At 36.4% G+C, this 21,880-nt stretch overlaps 1 protein-coding gene and 1 long non-coding RNA gene across 5 annotated transcripts in view; both read left to right on the top strand.

Moving 5' to 3' along the window:
* The window catches only part of SLC12A6 (solute carrier family 12 member 6), an 86,075-nt gene that overhangs the window by 5,210 nt on the left and 58,985 nt on the right, over positions 1-21,880 (top strand). Inside the window, exon 1 of one of the 4 annotated variants that reach the window (XM_042942526.1) lies at positions 12,523-15,479. The exons of the other annotated variants lie outside the window; for them this stretch is intronic. Coding sequence (XP_042798460.1) covers positions 15,356-15,479 — 124 coding nt within the window. The 5' untranslated portion in view covers positions 12,523-15,355. Of the gene's footprint in view, positions 1-12,522; positions 15,480-21,880 lie in introns of those variants that run through there. 4 annotated transcript variants of the gene reach the window in all.
* Positions 15,486-17,054, top strand: LOC122222241. Its single transcript, XR_006203672.1, has 2 exons — positions 15,486-16,507; positions 17,017-17,054. It is a non-coding gene; the product is annotated as an uncharacterized LOC122222241 (long non-coding RNA).

Genomic DNA, 21,880 nt, shown 5'->3' with positions numbered 1-21,880 from the left:
TAGAGACTGGAGGTCCTGATGGAGTAAAGTTGTAGTGAAAGATGTAGAAGGATTAAAGACTGTGTTCAGAGAGTTGAATGTTGGAGTTAATTGTTTCAGAGGTGGGGCAGGTCCAGTGTTAAGATGATCTAATATGCAGCCTTGGGAGTGGGTTTCTGAAGTGGAGTAAAACTAAAATCCATTAAGTCAAGGAGCTCTAAATATACCAATTCCAAGGGTGACTGCCAACAAGTTTTATTGGGGGGCATTAGGTGGTAGAGATGCAAAAGTAATTTAGATAAGTCCCTCCTTCAAAGAGTCACCTTCTGTCTGAAACTTTCTCTGATTTACCCCCACCCCCAGATAAAATAGATAAGTTCTTTATGTCCCTGTATCCCTTATGCAGACTGTTACTATAATACCTATTTCACTTAATTTTGTTGATTTTGTATGTTATCTTTCTCACCTAGGCAGTAAAGTTCTTGGGACAGGAACACAAAGTTGTCTTTGTATCATCAGCACCTAGTATAGTGTGTGATGCCACATATAATTTGCACTCAATAAAATACATATTGAGTTGAAGATCTTCTAAGCCAAAAAAAAAGATCTAGAAATAGGGACGCCTGGGTGGCCCAGTCAATTAAGCGTCCAACTCTTGGTTTCAGCTCAGGTCATGATCTCGTGAGTTTGAGTCCCACATTGGACTCTGCACTGGCAGAGCCTACTTGGCATTCTCTTTCTCTCCCTCTCTCTCTGCCCCTCCCCCACTTGTGCTGTCTGTCTCTCTCAAAATAAATAAATAAACTTAAAAAAAAAGGATAGAAATATAAACAAAAATTAAAAACATAGTATGGTAAAGGCAAATGAAATGTACCCACTAGAGCAGTGATGCTTCGTCTGGTTGCATATTGGAATGATCTAGAGATCTTTTTAGAAAATACTTCTGCCCCTTTCCCAGGGATTCTGATTTAATTGCATCAGTAGTTTTTAAAAGCTTTTCAGATGATTCTAATGTAAAGCCCACATTGAAGACCATAGCCCGGAAGAGAAGCGTGATTAATGCTGTGCATTTGAGAAGAACTTTCCCACCTGATTAGGACTTCACTGTGAGCAGATAGGCACAGCAGGCCTTTCCTTAAATATCAGGAGGTCTTATAGAGTAGAATATTTATCTGCCCATGGAGCCATTACACTACACACTTATGTTTAGTGTATTCAGCTGATCTAGGGTTACATCAGAATAATGATTGACTAAGCAACTTGGAGAACTAGCTAGTTGGTTTTTTCTTGTCCCATAAGAACATACTTCAAAGTACCAAGTACTTTTCTGTACTTTTCCAAAAAACTTCTAAGTTTTTGCCCCAAACCAAAATAAGTGAATTACATTGTATTGCCAATCAATGACTATTACCCTTATTTTAAATATATTTTTCATATTATACTTGGCCCTTGAAAAACCCAGCGGTTAGGGGTACCAACCCTCATGCAATAGAAAATTTGAATGTAACTTTTGACTCCACCAGACTTTAACTGCTAATAGCCTACTGTTGACCAGAAGAAGCCTTACCAATAATATAAACAGTCAGTTAACCTTTTTTGTACATATTATAGACTGTATTCTTACAATCAAGTAAGCTAGAGAAAATAAAATGTTATTAAGAAAATCATAAGGGATAGAAAATGTCTTTACTATTCTGTATTATTTATAGAAAAAAATCCAAGTGTAAGTGGACACATGCAGTTCAAACCTGTGTTGTTCAAGGGTCAAGTGTATGTGGTTCTTGAATATTGTTCATTTTACTTTGGCACTCTGTGAGCTATGACATTGTAGAAGGTAGTAAGATGGATAGTTTCATAAAAATACATGGATTTGGTACCTTCTTAGCTCATCTGATATCATCCTCTGATTTTATATATATATGTATTTTTTAAGGGTTTCCAGTATTCTCTGAAACATTATGAACATTTTGGTCACAGACCACATCTGTTTTGGTCCACTTTTCCATACTCTACAGCCAATGATTAAACTTTATAATATGCTACTTTACACCACAGGAAGCAATCAGCCAAATCCAGAATATGGGAAATTTTACTGAATAACCAGATTCTTCAAAAAATAAATGGCATGGGGTGGAGAGGAGGAGTGATGGGAAGAGAGGGAAAGCTGTTACAGACAAAAAGCAGACCAACCAAATGCAAGGTGTGGGCTTTATTTGGATCCTGATGTAAACAAGAGTAAAAGATACCTTTGGGGTAATCAGGGAAATGTGACAATGTACTTGGTATTAAATGATTTTAATGAATTATTGTGAATTTTCTTAGGTATATTTAAGACATTGTGGTAAAGTCCTTGTCTGTAAAGCTACATATTGAAGTATCTACAAGTGAAATGAAATGTACTCCACCACCCAGCCCCCCCCCAAAAAAAGTTGAGAATATTGGCAAATGTTTATATTTTGAATTGGAGTAAAAAGTGCATGGGGATTCATTTTACTATTTTCTCTGCTTTTGTGTATATTTGAAAATATCTATAATAAAAACTTTCAAAAGGTTGAACTGTGTGTAAGAAAGCTGCTTTGATAGAAAGGACTTTCTTTTAGAGTCTGTCCTAGCATACTCTATGTTTTGACTCAGCAGTTGGTAAAGTGATGCTTCAACTTCGTGTCTTTTATTTTTGGTAATATCTTCTGTGTCCTCACTAATTCTTTTCTACCAAAGGCCTTATTCTTTGCCTGTCAGTGGCATATTTCTTGCTTCCAGATTCTCATAAACCTTGCTTTGATATTGTCTCTACTGGAATGGAAAAGAAGGAAAAGGACACTCCTGGGCACCTTTAAAAGTTATACTTCCCATTTCAAGACTGTTAGAATAAGAGTAATGTTTCTAACGCTGACATTTAAGATAATTTTTAATGACCTATGCGGATGATGTCTTGCTATGAACTTTTGGATTGTAGCTGCCTCTCTTTTTGTCCCCTCTGCCTGCACTCTGAAATAGCAAGACCTTTGTGCAAATTCTTTTTTTTTTTTAACTTTATTTATTTTGAGAGAGAGCAAGAGAGAGAGAGCAAAAGTGGGGGACAGGCAGACAAGAAAGGGAAAAGAGAATCCCAATCAGGCTTCGTGCTGTCAGTGTGGAGTCCTACACAGGGCCCAAACTCACAAACCATGAGATCATGACCTGAGCTGAAATCAAGAGTCAGACACTTAACTGACTGAGCCACTCAAGCGCCCCAACCTTTATGTAAATTGTAAAAAAGACAGCCCTTCCAGGCTTCACTAGAGAAGGACAAACTGGATTTCAACCCCCAACCCCTGCCCTTTTGGCGTGACACAGTCTGCACAGCAGCTGCACCTGGTGGGTTTGCTGAATCAGAATAATGCAAATTATATGTGTTTGAGTTCTTGGCGAGGTCTCTTGTTGTTGTTGTTTTCTTTTTATTTTTTGTAAAGAAAGGTGAAAGATTTATGTGATATGAAGAGAAACCAGAGTATGCTGATGGGTTTCTTAGCACATACGAAACTTTGGAGGGGTATATTGTAGGAATTATGAAAGCATTTTATTTTGTGAATGTATAAAACAGCGTGTTATTTTAATGAAGTTTTGTAAGTAAATAGGGAAATAAGAAGATTTTCCTCATTACAATCCTGTGATTAGTGCTTTGGTGTATTGTGTAGAAGCCCAGCAATTATAAATGAAGGTGTGAGCACAAAACTGCAGAACATACAGCACACACACAAGCAGACACACAAGGCACCTTGCTTTAAATGCAGAAGTTCCATGGTTGATGAATAATAAATATTATTACCATATTTGCTCAGTTCTAAGGCATACACTTGTCATCTTTTTAACATTTCTGACATTTAGGTGCATTTTACTTTTGAAGAATTTTAAGCTACTGTTAAATCATTGGTGGAACTTACAGTTAACAAAATTTCAGAATCAAGTCACTATTGTGAAATCAATCTGAAAGGCTGTCCACAATCTGAAATTTTGAAGTTACCTTTGGATGTCTACTGAAAAAATGTGAGGGCTGAAGCTTTTTTTTAGTCTTAAAATGGAAGTTTTTGTAGTTGAAAAGCCAGAGATAGAAAACAAAAAGTGTGTATAAGTAATTAAGAGATAAGAGGTGTGTTTGGGTTTGGGTTTTAATCCTAACTTTAGTTGTTGTATTTTTGTTTGTTTGTTTGTGTTTTTCACTTTAAAATTTCCCGTTCTTTTAGAACTGTGTTTCAGTCTCCAGTTTCTCTACTAAATTAGTCAGTGGCATCTTTGGCTTTGCATTTTTATTACTGCATTGCTCAGCCTTATGCTTTTCTAATGGTCTTGAGAAATCCATGCAAGATATTCAATTGGTAGCATTCCTCTGTTTTATGTTATTTCTTTTTTTATTTTAGAGAGAGCACGTGCAAGTGGCGCAGAGGGAGAGAGGGAGAAAGAATATCAAGTAGACTCCGACCTCAGCACAGTGCCCGATGCAGGGCTCGATCCCATGACCCTGGGATCATGACCCAAGCTGAAATCAAGAGTCGGACCCTCAATTAACTGGGCCACCCAAGCACCACAGCATTCCTCTTTTTACAGTCAGAACCATTTGGTTAATAGTTTTAATTTTTGCCCAAGTGGCACCTGAATTTCCTAATTTTTTCCATTTCACCAGACAAATCTACTTTTACTTAGGGGTAAAACTATTCCGTTTTTATACAGCTAGTTTAAAAACAAGAAAACAGTAAGTTTAAAAACTCTTATATTTTGGGGCACCTGGGTGGCTTAGTCAGTTTGAGTGTCCAACTCTTAATTTCTGCTCAAGTCATGATCTCACGGTTTGGGAGTTTGAGCCCTGCATCGATCGGCCTCTGCATTGGCAGTGCAGAGCCTGCTTGGGATTCAGTCTCTCTCTCTCTCTCTCTAAATTATTTAAAAATAAATAAATAAACTTAAAAAACTTTTTAAAACTCTTGTATAAATATGTACATTATCACTTTGAGGAGCTATGAGAAATTGAACCAAACTGAAATTTATCTTATTTGAGAACATTTTCATTTAACATCCAAGCTTTTATATATATATATATCCAGAAAGAATACTTACTTTCACAACTGGCTAGTTTACATCCTAAATTATTTAAAAAAAAATTTTTTAATTTTAAAAATGTTTTAGGGGCTCCCAGGTGGTTCAGTTGGTTCAGTATCAGACTCTTGATTTCATCTCAGGTCATGATCTCACAGTTGGTGACATCAAGCCCTGCATCAGACCCTGCTTGGCATTCTCCCTCTCCCTTGTTCTCTGCCCATCCCCCACTTGGTCGTGCACACTCTCACACTCTGTCTCTCAAAATAAACATTTTTTTTAAATAAAAATTTTGTTTCTTAGTTTTGCAGTGTACTCATTTCCAATAGAATTCTAAGAATTATTAGGAAATAGAAAACATTCTTCCCTATTAAATGAAAAATCGTGTTTTGATATTTTTCATTTAAAATGAAGTCATTTTCTTCAGAGCTATGATGGGATTTCTCATCCAGGAGAAAATTGAAACTGATAAGGTTAAGTAACCTGCCCAAGGTCATACAAGTAATAAATTGAAGATTAGTAACTTAAACCCAGGTGTGTGTGATTTTAGTATCAGTATCCCTGTTATTACACTTCCTCTACTAACATTAGTTGGCTGTATTGAAGCATTTAGTAAGCAGCAAAGGTAGAGTAGAAGAAGTATAAAAGAAATAGAATTTTTATGTTCAGTGTACATTTTTGCAGTTTTTTGTCTGGATTGGGGGCATGAAAGGAAATAGGGGTTTTTGTTTTTTCAAAAGAAGTTAGTAAAATGACATGTTTCCTGAGTAATTTTAAGGTTCTGTGTTCCTAAAAGGAAATCTGGCCTAAAAGTATGTATTTTTTTTTTTAAGATTTTATTTTTAAGTAATCTCTACACCCAACATGGGGCTCAAACCTACAGCCCTGAGATCAAGAGTCACATGTTCTACCACCTGAGCCAGCCAGGTGCCCTTATTTCAGTGTCTTTTAAATAAATGGCTTGCAAATACCCAGGGCAATTTGGTAGTGCTGAATTATACAGTTATTAGGCATGTTAGTTCATCTTCCTGAAAGTTAATATTCGTATTTCTAGTTTCAGTAGATCTACTTGTTTTTTGGTTTTGGTTTTGGTTTTTAGTAATCTCTACCCCCAACGTGGGGCTAGATCACAGCCCTGAAATTGGTAATCACATGTTCTACCAACTGAGCCACCCAGGCACCTCGTGGTATATCTATTTTAAAATGGAGTTTTGGGGGTGCTTGGGTGGCTCAGTCAGTTGAGCATCCAACTCCTGATTTTGGCTCAGGTCATGGTCCCAGGATTATGGGATGGAGCCCTGCATCAGACTCCGTGCTGAACGTGGAGTCTGCTTGAGATTCATTCTCTCTCTCTCTCTCTCTCTCTCTCTCTCTCTCCCTCCCTCTCTCTCCACCCCCCCCCCCCCCCCCCCCCCCGTCTTCTGCCCCTCTCTCCCACTTGTACATATGCGCTTTCTCTCTCTCATGGGAGTTTTGTTGGAAGGAAGGAAGCAGTAACTTCTTTAAAAACAAAAACTTGTTCTCTGAGGTGAAATTAACAATAAAATTTTGTTTTGAATTGTATTTTCATTTTTCTTTATATTTTTAGAAATATGTCTTAAGTTTTGACAATATGTTGCAGTTTCATTTTCTATGCACTGTTCGTAGTGTTGACTAGAAACCTATCTAGCAATTATTTCATAATATAGAATGGAATGTCCTACATCAGAAATGAAATTCTGAGTGAGTTACTGAGTGGTCTATGTTCATAGTGCCAGTGCTACGTTTTTGGTTGGTGATTCGTGGGTCTTACAGTATCTAGGCTATAATCACATTAGACTAATGAAAGAGATGGGCAGCCTTATACAGGGAGTTGTAATATCGTGAAGAAGGAAACAGTGGAAGCTGAGGACTCTTGGGTACGCAAAGGCTTTTGATAATGCCTTCTTTAATATCAGCCAAAATGGGTGATGTAGCTGTCAAATTGGCCAGCCATCAACTATCCTCCTACTTCGTTCTTTTCTTTAGTGAAGATTCACACCTGTAGGTCCTTGAAGAAGTAACTGGGCAAGGTAGTAGTGCGTTGTGCCCTCAAGGTTCTATGTTTACACTATATTGTACTTACAGAACTGGTCTGATGTTGCCTTTTATTATATAGTGAGGTAGATAACATGATTGTGAGCTCCTTGAGGGCAGGAACAGTGTCTTGTTCTCCATTGTATTCCTATTTCCTGGCACATAATGGTCACTCAAATATGTATTGAATAATGCATGATTTCTTCAGCTTCAATAAAGCATGAGATTTTCCTGACATTTTGATTTGGAGAAGTCTCTGTCTTTCTTACAATGCAATATTATGAATCCATCAGAAAATAATGTCTGAGGTATTTATTATCTTTCAGTTGTTAGCCCCAACATGTTATATATTAATCACTGATGCCATTTAATAAAAACCCATTTTCATAGACAATTTTATGTAATTCTGAGATTTAGGGGTTTTAAGTTCTTACTATCCATTGTAGGTGTCTTCACCAGAGTAATTGATTAACTCTATAATTCTTTCTGTACTTGTCTACATAAGGCAATATTTAGAATTTGGGATCATTTCAATATTTTAAACCACTATTTCCAGTGTCTGAAGAGGAAAGAGGGTTTGCTGATATATTAAGGAAAAATGTATATATATATTTTCTACTTAAGAATGAGAGTCTGTATACTTTTCCAGCTATAGCTCTAAATTTAAGTAGTGAACTGCCAGTAAAATGTTTACAGTATTCTGTAACACAGCCATGGAGTGTAGTATGTAAATGGTGCTGGTCCATCAGCTGTCTACCTAACCTGTGTGAGGAGGTAAGTTCAGAAATTGAAAGTTTTAAAAAACTTGCTTAGCAGTTTGATAGAGCAATTTTATCTCAAATCTAATACTAAAAATTAGAACTTGTGTTTTGTATATTTTTCTAGTAATTCATAAGATTTTTAGCCCTCAATGAATTCTGAATATAAAGAAAAATATTCCTTTACCAGCAATCATTTGCAAAGCACTGTTCTTTTGAATGTTTGCCTGACCTTCTGAATGATACCTCATGAGGTAGTGTTTCCCTACCAGTGGCCCTTTAAAGCCTGAGTAACTGAATGGGGTCATGGAGTAGGTTAGTCCTTTATGCAAGTCTGATATTTTCCTTAAGAATGCCTGCTCTAACACATGACCTCTTTCTTTTCTTAATATTTGAAGGTAAGTTAAAATTTTTGGAAATTCTGTGCTTTTTTAGAAGTTCTGTAATTCAGACATTTTAATGAAATCCTATAATTCAGATCTTTTTCCTGTCAAACAACATCTCTTAATAAGATGAATTTATTGTTAGAAAGATTTATAGAATGAAGAGTATGAAGGGTTTACTTCTATGTAAACTTCATGAAGAATTTACGAGGATAAAACATAATTAACCTTTGTTGCTCAAAGTTCATCATAAATTTACCTTAATCAAGAAAATTAAAGCATAATGCCATTTTCTATTTATATTTAGTTGCTGGCTGGCAGTTACAACGATTTGATGAGAATGTCTATCCTAAATATTTTGAAGTAACAACTTACTACATTAGAAGCAACTGCTTGGGGGGAAAAAAGCAACTACTTGGAAGTAGATTCCACTTTCTTTTTTTTTTTTTTTTTTTTTTTATTTTTTTTTATTTTTATTTTTTTAATTTTTTTTTTTTTCAACGTTTTTTATTTATTTTTGGGACAGAGAGAGACAGAGCATGAACGGGGGAGGGGCAGAGAGAGAGGGAGACACAGAATCTGAAACAGGCTCCAGGCTCCGAGCCATCAGCCCAGAGCCTGACGCGGGGCTCGAACTCACAGACCGCGAGATCGTGACCTGGCTGAAGTCACCCAGGCGCCCCAGATTCCACTTTCTTTACTATTTGTTGTAAAAACACCATTTGTAATAAAACAAATGCTGTAAGCACAAAACTGTCAATTGGTTACAATTTTTTTTTTTTTTTAATTGGTTACAATTTTAAAGGCTCTCTCAAGTGTGGCTGGATCTCAATAGTAGATAAAGCACTCTGAATGGTATCTTCAAACTACAAGAGTTTAGGAGAGATTCATAAGATTTGAAGCTGTTTTCCAAATCAGAATCCTCTTTTCTTTCCACACCATCCCCATCAAATTTGTGTGTGTGTGTGTGTGTGTGTGTGTGTGTGTGTGTCTATGTGTCTGTGAAAGAATTCTGTAAAAAGGTGTAGACAGATGAGTTAAGTCTACATTGTGTGTGTCATGGGAGCTATTGTTCTATTTTATATTTTTCCAGCTTTTTAATAGCATGCTGGTACCTTTGATCAAGCTCTAGTTGCATTTTTAAGTTTTTTGAAAGAATACTATTTAATATGTTACTAAATCCTTAACATCATATCTAAAAACTGCTCTCAGGAATGGACAGAATGACATTTGGTAAAACTCATGTATTCAAAATGTATGTGGCTTTTTAATTCCAGGGATTTTACTTGCTGCTTACTTATAGAAGTTTTCTTGCATCATGAATTCATGTTTAGCATGCATTACTAGATTCTTAAGAATCACTTCAGCAGGATGTAGTGTGGTTCTAGGTTATTTGTGAGTGGCTTTTGTACAATACAGTTCTCAGGTTCTGAGAATGAAGAGGAAATGCATATATGATTTGCTCTAAAATTGAGTGATGTAGTATAACAGTATAGTACAACCTGGAAGAGAATCCTTATGTTGAAAATAATTTCCCACTTACTTTCCCTTAATTGTTCAAGTCTTTTCACTAAATCTAATTTGTCTTTGTTTTTTTAATAAATGGGTTGAATAAAACAAAATGCTGGTTGTCATGAGTTGTTAGCTCTGATTAAAAATAAGTAATTGGATAGTGTAGAACAGTAAATTGTACTTCCAAAATATTACCCATGGTAGATCCATTCTTCTAAAGAATGGGCATGCTTTTAAAAAAAAAAAACATAATGTCACAAAAAAGTTTTACTGAAACTAGTAATATAAATAATGTATAATATTTGGCCTAATGTACAAAGCACTATGGGAGTAATGCCATTATAAATGTGCTTTTGCCCTAGCCTGGGCTATGTCTTACTACTAAAAAATACCATAGGGGCGCCTGGGTGGCTCAGTCGGTTAAGCTTCCAACTCTCTGTTTCGGCTCAGGTCATGATCTCGAAGTTTCGTGGTTCAAGCCCACGTCAGGCTCTGTGCTCACGGTGCAGAGTCTGCTTGGGATTCTCTCTCTTCTCCCTCTCTCTCTGCTCCTCCCCTGCTCATGATGTCTCTATCTCTAAAGAAATAAACTTAAAAAAATATATATTTGAAAAAAACTATAGTTTTTTTTAAATGTAAAACTAAATATTTCAAACCTGTATGATTCATTTCAAACAGCATTCAACACTGTAAAATCAAAGTACAGGACTAGCATTTATGTAACTGCTTAAATTTTACGTGAAATGGAATTTGACCCATAAGTGCTTTGCTTTATACTCACACCTAAAGATCTTTATAAAGATTTCAGTGAACTTCAGTTCATTGTATTTTTTCCAACATTTTATTAAGAAAATTTTCAAACATAAAGAAAAATTGTAAGATTTTTGGTAAACAACCATCTTTATCCTCCAGATGCTACAATTAACATTATGCTCTATTTGTTTTACCACATATTTATCCCTTCCGTTGGATCCATCTATTTTTAAAGCATTTCAAATTAAGTTGCGGGCATCAGTTATGCTTCAACTCTAAACACTTTTGTATGCATATGATTAATATGTAATATATAACTTAAAATGTTTTTGAGATTCATCCATGTTGTTGAATGTATCAGTAGTTTGTTCCTGGTTATTGTTGAGTAATACTCTTTTGTATGAATATACTACAGGTTGTTTATCTTATTGATGGATAACTTGTCTGTTTCCTATTTGGGCTGTTATGAATAAAGGTTTATAAACATACTTGTTTGAAATTTGTAAAAGGGGCACCTGGGTGTCTCAGTTGGTTGAGCATCTGTCCAACCCTTGATTTCAACTTAGGTCATGATCCCAAGGTTATGGAATTGAGCCCTGTGGTCATGGAGCCTGCTTAAAATTCTCTCTCTCTCTCTCTCTCTCTCTCTCTCTCTCTCTCTCTCCCTCTCTCTCTTCCCCTCTCCCTCTGCTCCTCTTCCTTGCTCTTTCTCTCTCTCTCTTTCTCTCAAATGAAAAAAAAAAGACAAAATTTATAAAAAGCTGCCAGACCTTTTTCCAAAGTGGTTGTATTATTTTATATTCCCACCAACATTTGCTCTACATCCTTGCCAACAGTTTTAATGGTGATTTTAATTTGCATTTCCTGAAAGCCAATGATGTTGAACACTTTTTCCAGTGCTTATTAGCCATTTATATAACTTCATTTGTGAATTGTCTATTTAAATCTTTTTTTTATTTTGTATTGAGTTTTTTTTCTTATTATTGAGTTGTAGAGGATTTTTATATATTTAAGATATAAGTCCTTTGTCAAGTACATGTTTTATGAATATTTTCTCCCAGTCTCTGACTTATATGTTTATTTTCATAATGGTGTCAGTTGTTTGTATTTTTTCCAGTGTTTTATTATGAAAATTTTCAAACATACAGAAAGTTGGAAGGCTTTTATATAAGTGAACACCTTTACACCTACCACTCAGAATCTATCATTAACATTTTATTGTACTTTTCCTAACACCTATTTATCCATCTATCTTATTGCATTTCGTGGTAAATTACAGATATCAGCTCACCTCTCCCAGATACTTCAAAATGCATATTATTAGAATTCAGTATTTGTTTGTAGCTTTTTTAAAAATACACTTATTGATTGATTGATTGAGAGAGAGAGAGAGAGAGAGAGCAGGGGAGGGGCAGAGAGAGAGGAAGAGAGAGTCCCAAGCAGGCTCAGCACTGTCATCACAGAGTCTGATGTGGGGCTTGATCTCATGATCTGGAGCTTATGACCTGAGCTGAAATCAGGAGTCGGCCACTTAACCAACTGAGCCACCCAGGCACCCCTGTAGCTTTTTTTTTTTTTTTTTTTTTAGGTGAAGTTTTCATACAATGAATAACACTAATTTTAAGTGAACATCAGCTTTTGATGAATGCATACACCTATGGAATCCTAAACTCTAACAAGATGTAGAATATTACTATCACTCTGGGAAGTTTTCCTGTGTCCCCCTTCCCCCAGAGGCAGCCCTTGTCCTGGTTTGTTTTTGCACCATAGATTAGTTTTGCCTGTTGTAAAACCTCATATAGTGGGTTCATATATTGTGCACTCTTTTTTAAAAAAAATTTTTTTTAACGTTTATTTATTTTTGAGACAGAGAGAGACACAGCATGAACGGGGGAGGGGCAGAGAGAGAGGGAGACACAGAATCGGAAGCAAGCTCCAGGCTCTGAGCCATCAGCCCAGAGCCCGACGCGGGGCTCGAACTCGCGGACCGGGAGATCGTGACCTGAGCTGAAGTCGGACGCTTAACCGACTGAGCCACTCAGGCGCCCCTATTGTGCACTCTTAAGGCTACTTTCATGTAGCGTGATGTTTTGATATACATTCAGATTGTTGCTTGTATCACTGAGTCATTCCTTTTTTTATCTGAATAGTAATCTTTTGTATGAATACATCATAGTTGGTTTACCCATTCTGCTATGGATATACATCTGGGTTGTTTCCAGTTTTTGGTTATTGTTAATAAGCTGTTATGAATATTCTTGGACAAGTCTTTTTGTGGGAATATGTTTTCATTTTGGGAGGATAAATACCTAGAAGTGCAATTGCTGAGTTATAGGGGAGAGTACTAGACTTTTCCCTAAATTGGGTGAACCAATTTACGCCAATATATAAAAGTATCTTTTGTTTAACATTCTCACCAGATTTGGTGTTTCCAGTCTTACCAGTTTTAGCCATTAGTGTGGATATGCAGTGGTACTTCACTGTGGTAGTTTATTGATGTTTTTATCTTATTTATTTTTTAAGTAGTCACTATGCCCAATGGGGGACTCCAAATTACAGCCCCAAGATCAAGAGTTACAGGCTCTTCCAACTAAACCAGCCAGGTGCCTCCATTGTGGTAGTTTATTATATGTTAAATAGCGTTTTCTTATATCCTACCTTCCCTATCTAATCACTGTCTACACAGCACTGCCCTCAGCTTTACCAGAACCGCACCCCCTCCCCAGCTTTTTCTGTATTACTTTAACTTTGCCTTCAATTTTTTTTGCCATTGCACTTTTATCTATAGGCCACTCTAGGAGAGAACTATTTTAAAATTGCTGAGCACTGTGGTATCAAATCATCGAGTTTGGTAAATAAATACGCCTATCATAGGTCAACAGGAATGTTTTGCCTTCCTACTTGTTTGGTTTGCAGATATTTTTAGAGGGGAGAGGTGACAGGATAATATTTTTACATAGACTTATATGCACAAGCTGTACACAGATGTATAACACAAGTCAATGTTCTTATCCATCAACTGTAGATTAGCCCTAGTTCAACTCTCTTTTTATAATAAATATGAAAGGCAAGATCCTATTGGAAATATCCAGTGGCAGTGAAGAATTTGGAACCCAGAATCTACTATTGAAATTTTTGACAATTTGGTAGTTAAGTTCCTTTGAATAAATTAGTAGAGTAGCTTCCTGAGTTGTAAGTACGGGAAAATCACCCAAGGCACTACCACACTTAATTTTCTTTCAAAAATAAAATAGTTACGAAGACTTCTTAGGTGATAAACTTTTTTTTCCCCCATATAGTAGTAATTTGCAATCTTGGCTGCTTGTTTGAACCATCTGAGAGTGAGAAATAGGGGAGCTTTTAAAATCCTTATTGCCCAGGCTCTACTCCAGAGCAATTAAATTACAGTATCTGGGATAGGAGCCAGGCATCAGTATTTTGTAAATTTTCCCAGGTGATTCCAGTGTGCAGCTAAGATTACAAATCAGTGCTACATGGGAACCCATGAAATAAAATTTAGGGGCGTGTGTGTGAGTTTTCTTTCTGTGAAACTTCTATGTTGCTTACTAACAAGGGTATTACAGGTTTTTAGGTTGGGCTTTGCTGTTTACAAACTCTGTGACTTTGGGCAAGTTGCTTAGCCTAATGTTTCTGTGATGATTAAATGAAATCATAATGAAAAGTTTTTAGTGCAATGCAGAGTACAAAGTAGATCTTTAACAACTATTGGTTTCCTTTTCTTTTAGAAATGGTATAGGAATAAATGAGGATTATAAACTATCATTCCTTCTTTGTTAAATTTAGTGCAGCCTTATATGTCAGGTGTTACTAACAACAAAGCCCTTATATTCTATCATCAACATAGAAGTTACCACAGGGCTTAATGTACTGAAGTCCCTTATCAGTGCAGAGATAGACCTCATACTCTATAGTTAAAGCCATCAATTGAGCACTGGACACAGTTATCTGATAAAATATACCAAGATTTAAATATGTTACATGTGTTGAAGGAACCATACACCACCTAATCAGAGGGATTATCTTGAATTTTTTTTCTTTAAAACACGATGTTTAAACTCTGTACAAAAAAAAAGTCTGAACTCTTTAAAAATATTTTGCTCTTTTAAACAAACTTGGACTTCGGGGAATATTAATGTCTTTTCTTGGAAGTTGTGGTATACACTACAGTATCTACAACTATGCCTTGTATAAAATATGTAGGCATTCATTGAATACTTGCTGAATGAGTGTTCTCATCGGAACCATAAGCAATTACTATTTTTCATATGCTTTGAAATAAAGCAACAACAGAAGCTTACAAATAGTTTGTTTCATTTCCTAAATTTATGTGGTGCCAGTTTCTCTTTAAAGAGGAAAGTTTGTACAATGAACTGTTCCCTAATCTTTCTCGTGTGAAATGTGAGGGCAGAGGTTGAGATCACGACGTGCACATAGGGATGGAAATAACTTAAGTGAAGGGAACGAGCGGGTGAGCACACAGGGGGCGGCAGGTCATGAATTCTGCCCACTCGCAGCTTTTGGCAGCTCTGGAAAGGCGGCCTAAGAAGTTCTTGGGATTCTTGAGCTTAACAACCATAAGCAAGGGGTGGAGTGCCTAATCCTTTCGAGTGAATGATAAACACTGTGGAAGGCGTGTCTTCCAGCGTTCCACTCCCTTGGGGCTGTAGGTCACGTGAGCAGAAAGTACTTCCCTCTTCCCAGCCTTCGTCTCCCGTAGGCAGTGATTTGAGTGCGAAAGGGGCACAGTAAGGAAGAGGTAGGTAAGGAAAGTAGAGTGGAGGGCAGTGTAACTACAGAACGAGCACGGGATTTCTACGTGTAACAATGCCACACTTTACCGTGACTAAGGTGGAGGACCCAGAGGAGGGGGCAGCAGCTTCGGTCTCCCAAGAGGGGGCGACCAGCTTAGCAGAAATAAAAGCCCTGATTCAGCATTCAGATGAACTAGGTGAGTACTCAACTTGGGAGCTTCTGGAACCTGTGGGGTCTTTCATGAAAGAAATGGTGACTAAAATACTAAAAATATCTCCTTAAGGATGGAGGGAAAGTATTGTGGTTAAGGTGTTTTTCAGTCAGCTGTTTCACTCCTTTGTGTATCTGATAACTTCTCTTTTTTTCCCATTCTGGTTTATTTTCCCCACAATGAGTTCTGTGTTCATTACCTACAGGTGAAATTGAATCGGTGGCAGTGTATGAGAAGAGTTTTCAAGCAAAAAGAAAGGCACAGTAAAAGTTAATTATGCCAAATTTAAATTTTACCTTTTGCTGAGTTTAAAATATATCTGGAAAAGCACATAAAGGGGGAAAGCATGGCTCAGTAGTTTTGTACAGTGGACTCTGCACTTGTGCCTTCTCAGATTATCCAGTATTTTGCCTCAGTTTACCAGTTAAACATTAATTCAGTAGCAAATGGTCTAAGAATTCTTTAATAAAAGAAGTACAGTAGGTCATTATGGTGACTAGCATAACATCAGGTTTAGTAAATTTGATGAATGTCATTATCCCTATTATTTTCTCTAAATGGTAACAGTTAGAATTGCTGGCGGGATTGTGGTTTTGAATTTTTAAACATGCAATTAAAATGTTAGTTAATACTATATTAAAGATAGAAGTAGTTTGAAGCCCTTTATTTTTTTAAGTCTATAAATTTCACAAATTGTCAAAAAAAAAACCCTTCTCTAATATATGAATAAAGGCTAAGGGAATAAATAATCTCTCAAAATTCCATGAATCTAATTTTTCCTATAGCAAGTAAGACATCATAATTCCTTTCTGTAAACTGTTTACTGTCTTCTGTCTTACCACGCCTGTATGAATTTTTAAGAATCTCTAACGTAAAAACAAAGGACTACGAAAAACATTCTTCTTGTTTATTTTTTCCTTTTAGTGAGAAAATTTACTTGGGGGAGATACGATTTTATGGAAACTGCCAGGTTGTTTTCATTTTGCTGAATAGTCAAGGGTGGTAAATTGAAAGTAAGTTTAGCCTACTTTGAACTTGATTCTCCGCAACTTTAGCTCAAAGAAGTTAGGTTTTCTTCCCTGGATTGTGTGTGTTTGAAGTTACACTTTCTTAGTTGTTTACGTTTGCTGCCGTCAGATTTTAATCCCTTTAGGCTTTTGGCTTTGCTTTTGTCTTAATTAATTTCACAAGATGTAAACAAGTGAAGTCTATCTGTACCTCATTTGACTTCTCATTGTTTTTTATTTCCTTTCTTCACCACCTCTATTATTTCATCCTTACTGGTCCCATCATGTTTGGTGAAATCTGCTTTCCTCGGATTACAGCAGCGTTGAAATCATTTAAACTATTAGCAACCACCTAGAAGAGCTGTAAAAATTTTGATAGCAGCCAACTTTGTAATAAAATGACATTGATAGGTTTAATTTATGTTTTTCATAGTTATTGCTTTGGGCAAAGAAGTTACAGATATAATCTAACTTGAATTTAATAAGGCTTTTTATTTTGGCGTTTTCCATGACAGCCCGAAAGTGTCCACTTGAATGAACTATTGTTTGGTAAGTGAACAACTGATGGGAATATATTACCTAAACTGTATTTTCTTTATTGTAGGGTTAAATTAGAGGGGAAGGAGGGAAACATATGGGAAAAACTTAATTAGAAGGGTTTTTTTGTTTTGGGTTTTGTTTTGTTTTTGGATTCTAACATTCTTGATGATAGATGGTGTTTTGGGAGCAGTTGCTTGAAATTTAGTAAGTTTTAGCCCCTTGGTCTTCTGAGTTAAGTCTCTTAAATTGATTGTGGTTTTGTGGCAAGCTAACACTAGCCAGTTGTATAACCAGTCACTTTTTTAATGTTTTTCTGTCTGTATCTGTGAGGAGAGAAAAATACGTAGTTTCATATAAATGGAACATATTTAGAAAGCAAATCATTCTTTACGATGTGTTTATTCAGAGGTGAGATTTATTTGAACTAGGCATATAATTTGAGATAAAATAGAAATATGAGTATAGATATAATCTAAACTAATTCTAAGAAATACATTAATCCTTGGCATGCTGGCTACCAATCTAGTAGAACCTGCTTAATTTTGTTTTTTTTTTTTTTTTAATTTTTGTTTTTTAAGGTTTATTTATTTTTGAGAGAAAGAGAGTGGGAGCAGGACAGGGAGGCACAGAATCCGAAGCAGGCTCCAGGCTCTGAGCTGTCAGCACTGAGCCCAATGCGGGGTTCAAACTCATGAGCCGTGAGATCATGACCTGAGCTGATGTCACGTAAGCCACCCAGGCGCCGCTGCTTAATTGGTTTTGAAAGGAAAAGCAGAAACTCAGACTTTCCCAACTAACATCTTTCTTGACTGCTTTCCTCTTTCCCTATCGAGTTTAGGTGCCCCATCCTATGTTTTCTCAGCAACCTGTCCATAGGAATTGTATGAACCATCCGTATTACAATCCATATTACAATCACCTGTTACACTTGTCTCTCTTCCCCCAGTAGGCTAACTGTAGTTCTTGAGGATAGAGACTTTGTCAGACATTTTTATATCTCCGGATCCAGGTGAATTGCACACAAGAGCCTATTGAGTGAATAGACCTTTTTCCTGCCTTTTTAATTCACTAAACACCTGTTCAGTGCAAATATCATGCCAGGTGTTTTACCTTCTTTTTAAGGCTACAAATGCCTTAAGATCCCCACCAAAGGCAGCAGAATGGCTTTGGAGCCAGAGACCTGGCTTTGAATCCCAGTCCTACTAATTATTACTAATTAAAAGTAGTGATAATTTGTATTAATTATTACTTGAGTGACTTTTGGGCAAGTTATTTAACTTCTCAAAGCCTTACTTTGCTCTTTGATAAAACAAAAGGATATAGTAGGAATAACAGTACCTACTTTACATGGTGGTTGTGAATTACATGGGAAAATGAATATAAAGCGCTTACTCCATGAGTGACACAGCATTCAAAAATAAGAGCCATCTTTTACTTACTGTGATTTAGTCGTTTAATAAGAGCAAAAAGAAACAGCTTTGGGTACCAGATGGGGAGAATAATAATACTGCCTACAGGGGACCCTAGATGGGTATCTCAGAGGATGAGAACACCACTGATTCTTGAAGGGAGATCTAGAGAAGATTACAAGAGTAAAACAATAGCAGGTATGAGAGGAAGGTAGAGAGCCTGTGCAAAACAAAAGTTTAAGGCAGTTAGCACATTGGACATAAGGTGAAGAGGGCTAAGAGATGAGACTACTTAATGAAGGATTATCAGTTTCATCTTCTCCTCACTCTGTGGGAATAGTGGGTGTTAATGCCTTTTTAGAGCTACACCAGGCTGTCTGTGGACAGTAAGTACTTGCCTCGAGCAACATGGGAGTAGTAGCAGAGGCAGTATTCAAACTTGTAAATTTTATGTGCTAGTTTTTTAAGAGTAAGTTACTTTATATCTTCATGTTCATGTGTCCACAGGATTTCATATGTCATCAGATCTGTGATGGGTTTTATAGGAACAACGCAATTGAATTTTACTATTTATTACATTTACTTAATCAGGTGTAAATGTTTCATTCATTATGTATTTAAATGTTTATTGAGTTTGTTAAAGTGTTTCTCTGAAATAATTGTTCTTCCCCTCACTCCTCAGATCTTCTTATAGTGTCTACAGATTAGGCAGACTTCAGCTACTGAATTTACTTTCACTTGATATACACAGATAGCAGATTGAAGATTTCTCCTTTCTTTGAAATAGGATTCTAAGGAAATGTTCAGAAACACACTTGTAACAGAAAAGAAAGGAACCTATATTGGCATTGAATAGCATGTCCAGATATTAACTGTCAAGTAATCCAGATGGTATGCGAGCATACTATGAGAGAGATTGTGTTATATAGAATTTAAATTTTATTAACCCACAAGAAGTTAGATTGCTATTAGTTCTGCTATTAGTGCTATTAGTACTTTCTTTACTGACTAACACTGAAATAAGTTGAAATAGACAACTGAAGAATTTCTTTGTATTGATTAAAAAAAAAAATCTTTTCTAGGGAACCTGGCTGGCTCAGCCAGTAGAGCCTGTGACTCTTGATCTCAGGGTTGTGAGTTCAAGCCCTGTGTCTGTGTGGAGCCTGCTTATAATAAAAAATTAAAAAAACCTTTTCTGTAGTAAAGATTTAAAGCTTTTTTTGTGTGTCCTTTTAACTATTCACGTGGGGCTTTTACAAAGCCAAATAACAAAAATTCACATCTGCTGTCTTCATATCCTCAGATATTAAGTTTAAAAGTTTATTAAGTTTAAGTTCAAAAGTTTATCCTTTTTATTTAAAAAAAAATTTTTTGTTGTTTTTGAAAGAGAGTGCGGGAGCAGGGGAGGGGCACAGAGAGAGAGAGAATCTTCAGCAAGCTCCACACCCAGCACAGAGCCTAATATGGGGCTTGATCTCATCATCTTGAGATTACCTTAGCCGAAATCAAGAGTTGGATGCTTAACTGACTGAGCCACCTATGCACCCCTCAAAAGTTTATCCTTAAAGGTGACTCAGTGAGACATGTTTTTCTGCCTCCCTTCCTACCCCCTTATATTCCATCATCGTCAGAAAGAACACCTCCCTGAAATACTTTGCCAGTTCTTTTTACTATGTATTTTTATGCTGTACCTGAGACCTTAATACAAGAATACAAATTTGATTCTGAGTCTTTTCAGTTTTTTTACATCTTAAAACTTTGTTTAGATTGCTAACCTTTATATTACACTCTGGCAATATTGAACTCTTTCATTCCCTATTTCAGTATTCTTATCACCAGTTTTTTAGAGTCTTTCCCCAATTTTTCCTTGCTTAGTGTGCAATCCTCTGTATACCATCTGCTGCTTTTGCCCAACAGGGGATATACCAGATTGGAACTGATGTGATTCTGTAAAGATAAAATTTCTCCAAAAGATATATACATTCTTACTGCTTAATATTCTTATAATCTATACTCAAAGCAGCATTTAGTTTAGGATTATAAAAATGTTAAGTGTAGTTGTAGCATATTGTAAAATACTCAAAGTTTTCAAATTTCTGACTGAATTTGGATATTTGGCATACGTTACAAAAATAGATTGTAAGCTGATAAACTTTAAAGACTTTAGCATTTCTTGGTTTTGCCAGGTTGAAAGTGGCAATGATTTTACACTACAAAATGTCATCAACATTACAGTAGTAATTGTTGAGTATCTATTGTATGCTAAGTGTGTTACAAATATTGGCTTATTGAATCCTGACAACAGCCAAGACAGGCAATCATTATCACCATTGTACAGGTGAGGGAATTTAGGCGCCAAGAAATTAGATAGGCTGTTGAAGTGATAGATGGAGAATTCAGACTAGAATCTCTGTGACTCTAAAGCCTTTTTTCTTTTCACCACACCACATTATCCCTCTAAACAGACACATTATTTGTTTTCTCAACTAGGCTGTTCTATTTTCTCAGTAGTTCCTAATTCCTGTTAGGTTCTAAATCTTTTCTGTGTGTAGTTCTCAAAATTAATGGAAAGTTACTTGCTGCTTCTACGTTTTCATGTGCTGGATTTTTTTTTTTTTTTAATTTTGTGTAGAATATTTCCAAATGTAGAATACTCTTACAAATGATGCTAAAAATTGAGAAGTCTGAACAAGCAATGAACCTGGTTTACTCTAACAATCCTTTACTAGTCCTCCGCTCCTCAGATTTCTTTTTTTTTTAATTTTTTTTTTTTTAATGTTTATTTTTTTGAGACAGAGAGAGACAGAGCATGAACGGGGGAGAGACAGAGCATGAACGGGGGGGAGGGTCAGAGAGAGAGGGAGACACAGAATCTGAAGCAGGCTCCAGGCTCTGAACTGTCAGCACAGAGCCCGACGCAGGGCTCGAACTCACGGACCGTGAGACCATGACCGGAGCCGAAGTTGGACGCTCAACCGACTGAGCCACCCAGGCACCCCGCTCCTCAGATTTCTAAGGAGATGTACATTTATCAGTGAGATAGGAATAAAGGCTTCATTAAAAACCAAATGTTAATGGTGGGCATAGGGAGTTAGTGAAATAATTTTAATATAACTTTTAAGAATATACTGAACGTATGAAAGATGTGTTTATTTTAGTGTATTAGAAAAAGTTACATTTTGGGACGCTTGGGTGGCTCAGTCAGTTTAAATTCCGACTCATGTTCTTATGGCTCATGAGTTCAAGCTCATGTCAGGCTCTGTACAGACAGCTCAGAGCCTGGAGTCTGCTTCCAGTTCTGTATCTCCCTCTCTCTCTGCCCCTCCCCTGCTCACACTTTGTCTGTCTCTTGCTCTCAAAAGTAAATAAACATTGGGGCAGATGGGTGGCTCAGTTGGTTAAGTGTCCGACTTCGGCTCAGGTCATGATT

The sequence above is a fragment of the Panthera leo genome, chromosome B3, assembly GCF_018350215.1.
Source record: "Panthera leo isolate Ple1 chromosome B3, P.leo_Ple1_pat1.1, whole genome shotgun sequence".
NCBI lineage: Eukaryota > Metazoa > Chordata > Mammalia > Carnivora > Felidae > Panthera > Panthera leo.
This window is presented reverse-complemented; position numbering and strand designations above follow the sequence as displayed.